Source organism: Eschscholzia californica, unplaced genomic scaffold (genome assembly GCF_041429995.1).
Source record: "Eschscholzia californica isolate CP2 unplaced genomic scaffold, dmEscCali1.0.p SCAF_5, whole genome shotgun sequence".
NCBI lineage: Eukaryota > Viridiplantae > Streptophyta > Magnoliopsida > Ranunculales > Papaveraceae > Eschscholzia > Eschscholzia californica.
Window position 1 is genome coordinate 23,541,387 of NW_028238472.1, and position 14,069 is coordinate 23,555,455.

Consider the following 14,069-nt stretch of genomic DNA (forward strand, 5'->3'; position numbering starts at 1 on the left):
CCGGCCAAAATCAAGATTTCCTGCCAAAGGAAGCTTAGATCCGGCCCATAGATGCTGTCCCGTGCCAAACCGAGCAACCCTATGCTAAACCGAGCTGTGCGAGCAAGTCCCGTGCTATGGACGCGTCCGTGGGAGCTACAGCCCGTGCTGGCAGCGGCTGCACGTTGCTGCTGTGCGTGCTGCTCGTCTGCGCGTGCTGGCCGTGAAGGGTAGCTGCTGTGCAAGCTGTTGTTGGTGTCGGTCGCTGCTGCTGCTCGTGCTCCCGTGCCTTGCCCGATCTCTATGGTGCCGGCCAAGTTGGCCGGCACCTCTCCTTCTCTTCTTCAACTCTCTCTAGCTCAACTACTAAACCAAACCCTAAGAACCCTAAAAATTTGATGATTTGGTGAAGAAACCCTAGCCACCTTGTCTCTCCTCCTCTCTTCCCCTCAAACCCTAGAAGCTTAGAGTTCAAGAACACCCAAAAACCCTAGCCTCTTTTTTTTTCTCTCTCTCCCTTGCTTAGTTCTTGGTTGATGAATTATGAAGAAGATGAATAGTAGCCTACACAACTAAAACCCTAGGTCAAGACTTAGTCAATTCATTTAGACTTTGTTGACTTGGATCCATAAAGAGGGTGCCTCCAAGATTCTTCCTTGTCTTGTTCTTCTTCTTTTCTTTTGTGGGCTTTGGGCTTCAACTTGGTTTTGATTTAGAAATCAAGAGGTGCCTTCAAGAAAAGACATTGGCTTCTATCTTTCATAACTTCCTCGTCCGAACTCGGAATTGACTTTCGTTTTCACCGTCGGACTCGTCATTGACTCCTCTTGTCATTTGATTTGTTTGAAGTCTTTTTCTCTCGTTTTCGACACATGAAATGATGGTGACAATTCGTTCCCTTTATTCCGATTTACATGTTTAACTCCAAAATAGATACCTAACATTAAAAACACATAAAATATTATTTATAATACTCAAAACGAACTAACTAGGCTTAGTTAGGCTCTACAAATGTGACATTTTCGTGTCACATCAAGTGCCGATGGTAGTGACTGTGGCGGTATACTACTAATCTCGACGGATGATGAACCAAACGGAACTAAATGGGCCAAATGTAACAACTATTTTGTGTTGGAAGTATTTTTCAGTCATGACGGCTTCATGAATTTTATATGATGAATGTGAATTCAATTCCAAACTCAAGATTTCTTAGATACATATTCTTAGTTTATATTTTCGGTTTGCAAGTCGAGTGTGCAAGATATGCAACCCAAGATTATATTATGCAAAACTTGCAAATCATGTTTGCAATCTATATTTTGCAAACACTGTTTGCAGTTTGCATATAAACACATGTTTGCAGAACAGACTGTTGCAAACAATACACGTTTGCAGAACAGATTGTTGCAAACACGTTTGCATAACAGATTGTTGCAAACACGTTTGCATAACAGATTTTTGCAAACTCGTTTGCATAACAGATTTTTACAAACACGTTTGCAGAAAAACGTAAAGGAAAAAAATGTTTTTTTTATGAAAAAAAAGTATTGAAAGTGGATCTTGTTAGAAAGCTAATGAAAAATCATTTCTAAATATATAACTTTTATAGAAATCCGACATCTCAAACAAAAGTTATATCGATTTAAAATTTAAAGAAAAATAAAAGTTACACAAAATGATAAAAAGGGGTATTTTAGTATTTGCACACTTTTTGACCTGAATAATAATTTTCAAATGTTTGGGGTAATTTCTAGAAAGGTCAAAATAATATTGAAAATGAGTAGAAAAGCACAAAACATTTGAAAATTATTATTCAGGTCAAAAAGTGTACAAATACTAAAATACCCTTTTTTGTCATTTTGTGTAACAAAATTCTTTATCTTTCTTTAAATTATTAATCGATATAACTTTTGTTTGAGATGTCGGATTTCTATAAAAATTATATATTTAGAAACGATTTTTCATTAGCTTTCTAACAAGATCCATTTTCAATATTTTTTTTCAAAAAAAAAAACCCAGAAAAAATGACGTTGTTTTCCTTTACGTTTTTCTGCAAACGTGTTTGCAAAAATTTGTTATGCAAACGTGTTTGCAAAAATCATTATGTAAATGTGTTTGCAACAGTCTGTCCTGCAAACGTGTTTGCAACAGTCCGATCTGCAAACGTGTTTGCAACAGTCTGATCTGCAAACGTGTTTGCAACAGTCTGATCTGCAAACGTGTGTTTGCAACAGTCCGTTCTGCAAACGTGTTTGCAACAATCCGATCTGCAAACGTGTGTTTACATAATATAAACTGCAAACATGTGTTTGCATAATGTAAACTGCAAACTGTGTTTACAAAATCTAGACTGCAACATGATTTGAAAGCTTTGCAGAATATAATCTTGAGTTGCATATTTAGTAAATAATTTAGGGTTATTTTCCTAATGGCCCCAACTTTGTGACCAGCTTCCCGCCTGGCCCCCTACTTTACGAGAAATACCCATATGGTCCCCTTCCATTATAACACCGTTACTCTCTCTCTTCCATTTCTTTTCTCTCTCCTCCAGCATGTTTTCTCTCTCTGCCACCTCGTTAAAACCAGCCACATCATCGTCTTCACCGGCAGGGTCGCCGACCGGCCAAATTTCCGACCGGCGACCTTCAAACTTTTTTTTTCTCTCTCTCTCTCTAAAAAAAAAAATTTTGTTTTAAAAAAATCTCTCTCTAAACTCCGGCGAAGGGAAACCTTCGCCGGAGCTACGTCTGTTCATCACGAACAAACCACGATCTGGTCTGTTCATTACGGTCAGACCCAGATCTGGGTGGTCTGTTCGTGATGAATAGACCTAGCTTCGGCGAAGGTTTCCCTTCGCCGGAGTTTAGAGAGAGAGGAGAGAGATTTTTTAAAATTTTTTTTTTTTAGAGAGAGAAAAAAAAAGTTTGAAGGTTGCCGCCAGGAAATTTGGCCGGCCGGCGACCTCTGCCGGAGAAGGTGATGAGGTGGCGTAACAGATGATGTGGCGTGACTTGGCAGAGAGAGAAAACATGATGGAGGAGAGAGAGTGACGGTGTTATAATGGAAGGGGGCCATATGGGTATTTCTCGTAAAGTAGGGGTCAGGCGGGAAGCTGGTCACAAAGTTGGGGGCCATTAAGGAAATAACCCAATAATTTACGACCTCAAATACAGTGTGAAGCTATAAAAAACACATTCCTACATTTGTAATCTAAAAGTTCGTACGATTTTGAGAGAGAGATGAGAGCAGAGAGACGAAAAAAAGAACTAACCAACTGGTTTTCATGGCGAAAATAATTTCTAGTACCCCAGCAAAAAGCACTTTGTTTATGCCCAAGAACCAAATTATGAGTTTGGAAAGACCCTTTGTTAGATATTCCCCCTTAGTCTTAGATTAAGAGAGAGATTCGAAAACTAAAGTAAATGAAGAATTAGTGAGAGAAGAAAATCATGATGAATTATGTAAAAAGTTACATATATGTTTAAAGAGTTGCTATTCTTTAATTTATTCCCTAACAAAAACAACCCAAAAAAGAAAAAAAAAAAAAAAAAAAAGTGTAATATTAACTTTCTCTAATCTCTCCAAAAAGAAGAATAAGAAGTATAAAAAAGTGATCACTCACCAGATGAACTCAAATGACGAATTTCATACCTACAAATGCAACTCAACCCCACCAAAATCTCAGTAAATGGCAGCTTCTGTCTTTTCTCTATCAACAAAATGCAAAGTTTGTATCAATAACAATGTCGATTTTGCATCGAAATTCTGTTTTTTGAAGTTTCTCTCAGGCAGCCATCTCACTGTATATATTATGAGCTAAAGGAGCAAGCTAACCCAATATCACCCTTAACCCATCTCTCAAAGCTTCTGCTAAAGAATTATCGTCCCACCAATCTGTTTGACCACCTTTTCTCACTAAATTCTTCAATTTCGACGTTACCGAAGTTTTTAGGTTAACATGCAACACCTGGTATATATCTTTTCGACAGTATTCGCTAATTGAAGACGGTGAATTCAAGTATCTCTCCATTAGTATTATCACATTTGCATATCTTAACGATAACCCTGAACCTCCAACTGTTGATGATGGTGCTTGTTGTGCTGATCTACTACTAGGTTTTCCTATACCAAGAAACCCAATATATGGGTTCTCTTTAAACCCCATTCCAAATCCAACATTGTTCTCTGAACTTGAAGTTTTTGAATCTTTCGATTCTCGACTCCGAAACCTAACCAACCCATCTTTGGTTGGTTTTGAAATCGGTCCTGATTTCGATATCATTTCTTTAGATGGTAGTTTCTCTGATCGGAAGTCTGGAGGTTGTGATGAATATCGAACACGTCGAGCTGTGATTGTAGGAATAACACTATAAGGACCAAAAACGACAGAGATTCGAGCATAAACAGTACAAACCATTCTTGCCATTAATCCAACTATCTTATCAAATGTTTGATTCCATAGAGAAATCTCTCGTAGGTGATGAACACGACTTCTCTGCCAGGATAATTTCTGATGAAAACAATCCGTATTCGATTTAGCATTAGTAGTAGTTGCAGTAGCACCAGATGTGGCATTCTTCCAATGCCCTAATTTCCTTTAGGACACTTCCATTTCATTTAGGGTTTCTAACCCAGAATACAAACAAGATGTAGTTGTAATAAATTTCTCTAATTTCTCAATGGTTACATCAATCTCTTTAGATGCAATTACCTAAATCAATTAACCCAAATTTCAAATCGGCATAAACATAATCAAATTTGTTTAATCCAGGATCAATGAATTTTTTCTCTAACCTAGAAACAGCAATAACAATGCGATCAAGATCTTTGATTCTTTCAACACAAGCTTTTGAAAAGTGAAGATTCGTCTTTAAAATTCAAATATAAAAGTCCTTCAGATTTCATTACCTCATTACGAAGCTTCATTATTTCATCATCAGATAGAGATTTATAGAGAGATCAAATGAGACATTAGTCGAGTTGTTTCAAAAGCTAGAATACCTTGTAATGGAGATTTTGATGAAGGATCTTGTTTTGAACCATAACGAGTTTGAATCTTGCATTCAAAACTATTGAGAACTGAAGATCGTTTCACCCCAATACCAAACTATTGAGAAAAGGCTGACCTGATGAAGTTTCCATCCAATGGAAGAGAGTGCATCAACCATGCCTTGAACGTTGTCAAGTTGACAAACCAGATCAGGGAAATATGGTTCGACCGCCGACGAACTCATCTCCGCCAAAATGACGAAGTGCAGAAAGAGAAGAAGAATAAACCCTAGTTCTCTATTTTTCGGGGGAGAAAGAGAGTTTTAAGGTTAAGGGTATTTTGGGAAATAAAATAATAGAAAATGACGTGATTGATAATTAGTCATATTATTTAAATCCTTTTGTATCATTCCCAATATTATTATGACAACTTTTAGTTAATAGAAAAAAATGATGGTTTTTTTTAGTTATTATGATAATATGAACTCAAATAGTCGCTTTTCCTACATATTTTTCCACATTATCATACTAGGCACAACTAAAACTTTGCCCGAGGTCAAAATCTCAGCCACTGTTTTTTTTTTTTTTTTGTTAAAGAGTGCTATTTCATTAAGTAATAAGAGTGTCATTACAATACAGTTTCGAAATAAAATAAGGAATTCTACTCCAAGTTTCTGATTTGTGTTTTTTCCGTGCCCTCTTAGCTAGCTTGTCCGCTGCGGCATTAGAAGACCTGCAAGAGAAAGTGAAAGAGACTCTATCCAGCTTGCTTTTAATTTCATGGATTTTTTGGATGTGGATGCAGGATTGCCATTGAATTCCATTTTTACTGTTTTTGATGTTCTGGATGATATTAAGATTATCACTTTCTATGTTTATAAGGTTATAGTTATGTTCGACCGCCCAGAGCAGGCCTTTTAGAATTGCTATAGCCTCACCTTCTTCGCTGTTTCTACTTCTCACAATGGAGGTGTGAGCTTCTATAAATTTAGCGTCCGAGTCATGAATAATCAGACTCGTACCCGTTATTTCGTGAATATTCATGTAAGATGCATCAACATTCATTTTCAACCATCCACGTTTAGGTGGTGTCCATTTAGATTCCTCTGGTTTGTTCTTATTCAACTTAATGTTATCATTTCTAGGGAAATTTTGTATCATTTTGATTATATGTGTAAGATCATTAATTTCATGTTGAAAACAGTAGTCACATCTGATTTTCCATATGATCCAAAGGATCGTAGCTAAAAGGTTCTGGATCTCATGATCGTTCAGCGGGGTAGTGTTCTCCCAAGAAAAGATCCAATCCGCCACATTCGAAATATTCTCAGAGATAATATTGAAGTAAAACCAAATATTTTTAGCTAAAGGACAGTGAAGGAGAGCGTGCTCAATAGATTCGATTTCCGCGTAGTTGGGACAGTTCGTGTTGCCATCAATGAATTTGCCTATTCTTTTCCTAACTAGGAGGGTTTGCGTGCAAATCTTCCATATAAAGGTTTGGATTCTCGGAATAGAGGGAGGGTTTGCGTGCAAATCTCAGCCACTGTTATTCGTCATAAAATCTTAATGTTGTCTTGGTACTCTTTTTTTTTTTTTTTTTTTTTTTTGTTGAAAGTTGTGTTGGTACTCTATTCTCCTATGTACCAAACCATTCTAAAATATAATTTAATCACATATACAACCGAACACGTCCGAGAAGCATCCAATTTATACTTAGATATCACCGATCGGATCTGGAAGTTAAGTAAACGGTACTTAAAATCTCTTTAAAATCACCAAATTATCCTTTCCACTTATAGAGTTCCTACGTCATTCTCAGACAGTCTGCTCGACCAAACTCCTATCTACCCACATCAATTTCTCAGGCGTAGTAGAAGTTTAGATATAAATCCTCGATCTAGGGTTTTGTTTTTGTCAATTACAGCACTTCTTGCAATTCTCACCGCTCACAAGCGTAAGCAATTGGTTCTCCAAGAAGTCTTTCTCGAACAAAACTTAGGTATACTTTCTTTTTCCATAGATTATTTGGTTTGATCATCAAGTATTACTTCAGGGAAGCTTCTTCTCGATCTCATCTTGTATTTTGTGATTGATTTCAGGAATTCCATCTAGGTTTTGAACAACTCATTTTGTGTTATGAGCGGAAATGAATGTCAGTTAACAACTTAACAATAATTTGGGTTCGATCTTGAGGTTATTTAGAAGATAGGGTATTTAGAAAAAAAAAACAATCTTTTTAATTGGAAGAATTGATTGTTTGGGATTCCATTTTGTTATGTTAAATCTGTTAATGGTCAAGAAGGCTACAACCAATTTCTTTTTGCTATTGAAAATAAAGATTGCTTATTGAAAAGTTTTGTAAATTTTGCTAAATGTTGTTGGTGTTGGTATCTGGTTTGATTGATTGAGACGATGACTAGTTTTAATCGAAGTATATCATTCGGCAGGAAGACTTTGGGTTATGGAAGCCCTAGGGTTGGTGGACATAGGAAGACATGGGTTTCCCGGTCCTTTCATATAATTGTAGGAACTAGTTTGTTGATCTCATTCCTTTTAGCCATGGGATGTGGGTACCTCTATGTTTTCCCCAGTCTGAGTCAGGCCTTTAATGGGTATGGGATTTCAAAATCAATTGATTCTACAGGAGAATGTGATTTTTTTGAAGGAAATTGGGTTCCTTTCAGTGGTTACCCATTATACAATAGCTCGGATTGCCCATTCGCTGAACGAGGATTCAATTGTTTGGCTAATGGAAGAAAGGATGGTGACTATCTTAAATGGAGGTGGAAGCCGAAGAACTGTGAGATCCCGTTATTTGATGTACGAGTAATTTTGGAGAAATTTCGTGGGAAACGAATTGTTTTTGTTGGTGACTCAATGAGTAGAACACAATGGGAGTCGTTGATTTGCTTGCTTATGAATGGGGTAGAAGATAAAAAGAGCATTTATGAAGTAAATGGGAATCAAATCACGAAGCAGATTAGGTTTTTAGGTGTTAGATTCGATTCGTTTAATTTTACTGTTGAGTTTTTCCGCTCGGTTTTCTTGGTGCAGCATGGTTGGGTTCCTAGGCATGGTCCAAAAAGAGTTAGATCAACACTTAAGCTGGACAAGTTGGATGATATTAATAAGTCTTGGATTGATTCGGATATTCTGATTTTTAATACTGGGCAATGGTGGACACCAGGAAAGCTCTTTGACACGTAAGTTTTCTGTGAGTTAGTAAATTATTTTTCTTTTGCTAATTCAATTTTCTATTATTTAAAATTTAGATCATAATTTCAAATTGCGTTAGTTACATGAGTAGCCCTTATACATTAACAGATTACTTTGGTTTGGTCAAATAAGATGGTGATCCAGGTTCTGCAAATGAATCTACATTCTTACATTGCACAAACTCTTGCTTCATAAGAGAACTAACATGTAGATCTCACTAATAAGCTTAAACGGATTTAAGTAAGCCCTGCCTCCTCGAGTAGTTGCTAATGACTAGACCGTGTAAAGAACTTGTCACCAACAATATGTGGAGCTCACTTGTATTGGACAGTGATATATGGAACTAAGACAAGTTATTTAAAAATTGGCATTATGTTTGAGTAGTAGAAGGCTTAATTTCTTAAAGTTCTATCCAAAGAATACAATTTAGTTCAAGTCGTTGGTTTTTTTTAGTTGGCTTATTAAGTTTATCTAGTAATATTCTACTCTTATATTCAAAGTTTGTTGTCTGGATGATAACCTAAACGCTTGAAATGAACTGGTTGTATTTCCTGAAATTTGTGGTCTAACATCTTGCCTCTGAATGTGATTGTGTTCCAGTACTCATTAATACGCATTTGCCAATTCTTTATCAGCCTTAGATATGTAATGTTTGTCACATATAGTATACTAGTATAAGACATGGCTGAAATGCGGAAAACAGCTAGGATACCTGCGATGTATATCTATATCTGTAAGTATATTGTAGATAGGAATTTGGAGGATATGGTTTTTTTTCAGTCGGTTAGACAGGACCCAGTGAAGAATCAGGTTGTGTACACCACCATCTATTTTATATGAATCACTTTCAATCTCTAAGAAATTGGTACATTAACACAATCATTTAGACATTTACAGATTTACTGAAATAAAAACTTTTAACTAATTAACTTTGAAACAGCTATAAGCAATTTAGAATATAGACTACTAATTTGTATATGATTTTCTCGTTTATGCGCTCATTTATGACTCAGTATGTACGCATGCCTTTCAGGAAATTTATATGTTATCCATCTCTTGTGTGAGGAATTTTTGTTGTATACTTGTATATTTGCTTCCCTTGCTTGCCCAAGTGGTTGAAAGTGTTGACATAAACTCCAAAACCCTGGAGGTCTCAGGTTAGATTCCCAGAGGAGGTGGAATCTATGGTATATTGAACTTGAGTTATTAAAGGTATAAATAATGTAATATATTTGTCGGGCTTTAGGCCTCTTTCATGTTGTTGGGCTTTAGGCCTCTTTCATTAATGGTTTAACTTAGGCGGTTGTCATGCTTATCACATCTTCATGATGTATCAATGCCTTGTAACGACTAACGCAGATAGTAGTCTATTTGTCAAAAAAAAAAAACTTAAAGATAGTTAGGAATTTTTGTATGTATTTCTCTGAATGGTGCAGTTGTCTTGATTACTCGTGCATTAGCTTTCACATTTTCCTACCGTGGTGTTTCGTTTCAACAATTTACCTTTTTTCGTAGTTGAATGAAAATATGAATTTTTGAGATGCGTGGAGCATGATGCGTGAAAATACAGAAATTGTAGACATATTATCTTTTTCTCCTTACTAGGAACTGTAATCTAATTCTTTTCCTTCTAGGTTCCCTGTTTGAATTATTGTAGCAAGAATATAATTCTAGAACATAACTTCATAAATATGATCACGATTATCAGTTTTATATCTCAAAATACCCATTTTATGGAAGAATCAAGAAGAAGCACGAACCAAATTGTTTTTTCCTCCTATACAGACAGAACCTGGCGCATAACTTTTCCCGAGTACGGAATTCATATTCTCGAGTGTATCAGCTCTTTGAATATGTGATATGGTAGTGGAATCCAGAAAACTTTGTTTGGTTAAAACTAATTCTTTTAGAAAAAAGTGATACTACCTTTTGCCAAAATATAAGATGATAGTCCTTTTCATTTTGCTACAATAATATAAAGCCTTGAGTGTTTAACAAACACGGAATATAAATGTTTGTTGCTTCTTATGTTGCATAAACCTAAACAATGCTTGTAAATTTGCTTTTTCTTTAGATGCGAACACCTTGAGGTCAAAATAGATCTTCTCGCCTTGAGGCACGTCTCGAGGCGCACACATCTACCAAATTTGAACATGTCATCATGATATAATTTAATAAAAAGCAGTCCTAACATGTGTTTCCAGACAGGGGCTGCTATTTTCAGGTTGGAAAATCGCTGAAGCTCGGGATGCCGATAACTGCTGCCTATAGAAAAGCATTAGACACTTGGGCATCGTGGGTTGAGACAAGTATTGATACAAATAGGACGAAGGTTTTCTTTCGAACGTTTGAGCCATCACATTGGAGGTATTTCATTCACGATTGATCTCTTCCTTACCTGTTTCCTTCAATTTTGAGCTACTCCCAAGTCCCAATAGATTCTTTATAGCAAATACTGGAAACTTTTGTTTGTGGATTTCTAATGTGTTCCATTCCTTCCCCACTAGTGTATTTTTTCCTTTTCCGGTTCTCAGTATATTAACAATGACGCTTTTCTCCATATCAGTGACGAACCAATTAGGGTTTGCAATTTGACCCAATTCCCCATGCTAGAAACTGAAGGGAGAGATCAAAGTCCCTTTACGGATATTGCATCGGATGTGATAAAGAGCATGAGAGTTCCGGTTACCGTTCTCAATGTTACTCTTATGGGAGCATATCGAAGAGATGCTCATGTGGGGACATGGAGTGAAATGCCAACTGTGGCCGACTGCAGTCATTGGTGCCTTCCTGGAGTGCCTGATGTTTGGAACGAGATTATCGTCTCGTATCTTTTTGCTAACGAATTTTCTGAACTAACACCATAGGTAATTTCTTCTATTTGCCTCTCTTGTGTTTCTACTTTCTATTCGCCTTAAACTTAACCCCATCTGGTGCCACCCAATATTTGTTGATAGATTCCTCAAATTTCATTTAATCATTTTGGACTCTTTAACGAGGAGTTAATGGTCTGTCTGTGTCACCGAAGAAACTCAGTACCCTTTTTGACATCAACCATTTTCTCCCTTCTTCAGTTGAGTGTGTGAGATTAAGAGAGAGAGAACACGATGTGTGGGATGAAGGAATGTTTATACTTCGATAAAAGTAGAACTTCAACTACAACTTATAGTTCAAAGTTCAAATACAACGTTTCTTCACTTAGTGTCACTCATAAACTTCATATAAATTAAAAGTCTTAAACATTGTGTTCTCTAAATTAAAATTCGTAGTAGGAACTCTTACATAGCTAAGCTACACCCAAAGAAGTCAATAGCCTAATAGAACTCCTAAACCTTCATCTCCTTAGGGGCTGTTTTTTAATATTAAATAATCCAAATTGCAAGTAATGGCTCTTCTGTTAACTCTTAATAGCAACTATGAAAATCCTAAAAAGAAGAAACTAATTCTAACCTAGACTAATAGTTCAACTACACTATAAAACTTCTACCTCTCATCCTAAAACAGTAAGTTTCTATCTGTAGTTGTGCAAAATATATACATGATGGTTGAGTTCTCCCTCAAGTTACTCTAGAGAAAATAAGCTAGGTTTTCTGTCAGGATTGGGCTTTGTCTCAGACTTGGCCTCATCCTATCTAACTACTTAGGGGTAATTTAATAAATACTTTCGATTTTCGATTTCTTTACTATCTTGTAGGGCTTTGTCTCTGATATTTAAATAACCTGTTTTTCAGATTGGCTTAATTTGGAGGACAACCGCTTAGTCCAAGATTGACAATACTATCTACTATAGCAGTTGCAAAGCGGTAAAAGATGAAATAGCTCGAAAGGCAAAATGGTACCGTAAATTTACTTATATTCTTTATGAAATTCTTTGTAAGCAAAAGAGGCGCGTACAATCTCTGTTGCATATATCCTTGTGTTTTCTGATAATTATTCGATCACCGGGGGTTATTGTCCTAACGTAATTAAAATGAGCAAATCATACTTATTGTCATAGTGTGTATTCATTCTTATATGTATATACCATAAATTTCGAGTAATGACTAATGAGAAACATTCGTTTATAATTGAGTGTTTGTAACTAACCTTTAAACAGAGTAGAATTTAATGGTGAATTGTGGTTGTTGTACACAAATGATAAACATATCTGCCTTATTCATTGTTGATGGTGATTTCTCTGGTGAAACTGTGACTTATTTGATGTGAATTCATCACAACCACTCTGGCATCTTAGTGAAACGCGCTATTTATTTATCTTTCCTAGTTTAATAGTATGATTCAATTTACTTGAAGAATTCAGACATCAAGTTAATTTCAGATATTTGTAAGTCCCCATCTATGGCATAAGCCAAGAGGTACTACTTGAGAAATCAAAGTTCACAGCCTTTTGATTGCCTTGATTCTGACCTTTACTACCTCCAATATAAGCTTGTGATGGCTGATTATAGGTTTGTTTTGACTGATTAGGAACACCTTGTTGTTGATTTGGTTGTTTCTTGTAGTTGTTTTGAAAACTTTTGGTTTGTTTTTGGTTTTTGTTGTACATCTTGACATAAAAGGCTAAGGTACATTTTTAGAATCCTCTTGAGACTTAATCCATTGTCATGAACTCATGATGGATCAACCTTGATCTTAATTGATAATGAAACAATTCCTTCCCGATGTTGTATAGTTACCGCAAATTGACTACACTATCATTTACAGCAATCAAAGCATTAGCTATTTACTTAATTTTGCTTTCATACTCACTCATTGTTGCAGATCCTTTTAGAACTATTGTTCCAGCAGATGATGAACATGATGGGGAAGCAGAAGATGATGAAATAAATGGAGTTTTATGACATTTAGAAAATTTTTGGAGCAGACCAATAAAGAAAATGAGATCTGACAAAAAGAGCCAAGGATCTGATAGCATGAAATCTTAGTACTTGTATTTGATAAGACATACTAATTTGAGTATTGGATACTTTATTATATCTATTAGATTTCTTATAGAGTCGGAGGAAGTTAGAAGTCCTTAGAGAGATAGAGAGAAAGAGAGAGAGAGGGAGGGAGAAACTAAGGGTCCGTTTGATACGTGAGAAAGTCATGCGAGAAAATCGGTTTTTGTAAATCAACTTTCCACTGTTTGATAAGGTAATAAAGGTGAGAAGGTTGTTTTCTAATGGAAAAAAGGTTGGAAAATTTTCCCACAAAAATCACGGGAAAACGAAATCTCACCCTTCCCTTGCAAACCTGCTCTCTCTCCTCTCGTAAATTCGTAACTACTCTCTTCTTCCAGTTGCAAAGTGAAACACCCAATAATACCAGATTCAAAGAGAGAGATAATCAAACAACTTAACATGGTATATCCAGATCAGAAAGATCCAGGTGGACAACGAATGCCAACACGAGCTCTTAACATTGTTGGACCAGACAAAAAGTGTTAAATTTAGCTTCCTTTATCCGGCAACCACTGGACGGAACATGGACGAGCTAGTGAGAGCACTTGACTCATTACAGAAGGCGTCGAAGCATAAGGTACCAACTCCCACAAACTAGAAATCGGGATAATCTATGGTATCGCCTAGATTTCCCATTCAGATATTAGTTGATTCATGGACAAGACATTAGTTGAAGCGAAAATTTCCTTTCAGATTGTGGATGATAGGAGATTAGCAGTAGATGGCAATCGAGATCAAGAAGTCAATCGCCTGGATTAAACAATTTGAAATCAAAACATAACTTTCGATTACAGATGATTCCCCTATCAGATTTAGATTTTATGGTTCTTGAACTGAGTTCTTCATGAATTAGGGTTTTTTGTCATCATCTTGAATTATTTGATGACTCATTCGATGAATTTGTGTTGACGGGAATTGAGATTGCTCTCTTAGTTCATG

General features: G+C 36.2%; 2 protein-coding genes across 5 annotated transcripts; one reads left to right on the top strand and one right to left on the bottom strand.

Annotated features, from left to right (window-relative positions):
* Positions 1-3,605: 3,605 nt before the first annotated feature.
* Positions 3,606-4,635, bottom strand: LOC147537880 (uncharacterized). The gene has a single exon (XM_086643277.1). The coding sequence runs from the start codon at positions 4,403-4,405 to the stop codon at positions 3,809-3,811; it is 597 nt and encodes a 198-aa protein (XP_086499403.1). The 5' UTR covers positions 4,406-4,635; the 3' UTR covers positions 3,606-3,808.
* Positions 4,636-6,611: 1,976 nt separating this feature from the next.
* Positions 6,612-13,181, top strand: TBL7 (TRICHOME BIREFRINGENCE-LIKE 7). Of its 4 annotated transcripts, XR_015225550.1 has the most exons (7): positions 6,612-6,970; positions 7,071-8,174; positions 10,396-10,554; positions 10,754-11,054; positions 11,709-11,833; positions 11,919-12,022; positions 12,949-13,181. XR_015225550.1 is itself a non-coding variant. In XM_086641544.1 (5 exons), the coding sequence occupies exons 2-4, from the start codon at positions 7,384-7,386 to the stop codon at positions 11,052-11,054; spliced, it is 1,251 nt and encodes a 416-aa protein (XP_086497670.1). In that variant the 5' UTR covers positions 6,612-6,970; positions 7,071-7,383; the 3' UTR covers positions 11,919-12,322. The 4 variants fall into 4 exon arrangements, 1 of the variants encoding a protein (XP_086497670.1); XR_015225548.1 differs by lacking the exon at positions 11,709-11,833; XR_015225549.1 differs by lacking the exon at positions 12,949-13,181 and having other exon boundaries at positions 11,919-12,322.
* The last annotated feature ends 888 nt before the right edge of the window (positions 13,182-14,069 follow it).

Coding starts and splice junctions, on each gene's coding strand:
- LOC147537880 (XM_086643277.1), bottom strand. CDS start 4,405: ATGGCAAGAATGGTTTGTACTGTTTATGCTCGAATCTCTGTCGTTTTT.
- TBL7 (XM_086641544.1), top strand. CDS start 7,384: ATGACTAGTTTTAATCGAAGTATATCATTCGGCAGGAAGACTTTGGGT. Junction 8,175..10,395: donor CCAGGAAAGCTCTTTGACAC/GTAAGTTTTCTG, acceptor GTTTCCAGACAG/GGGCTGCTATTTTCAGGTTG. Junction 10,555..10,753: donor TTTGAGCCATCACATTGGAG/GTATTTCATTCA, acceptor TCTCCATATCAG/TGACGAACCAATTAGGGTTT.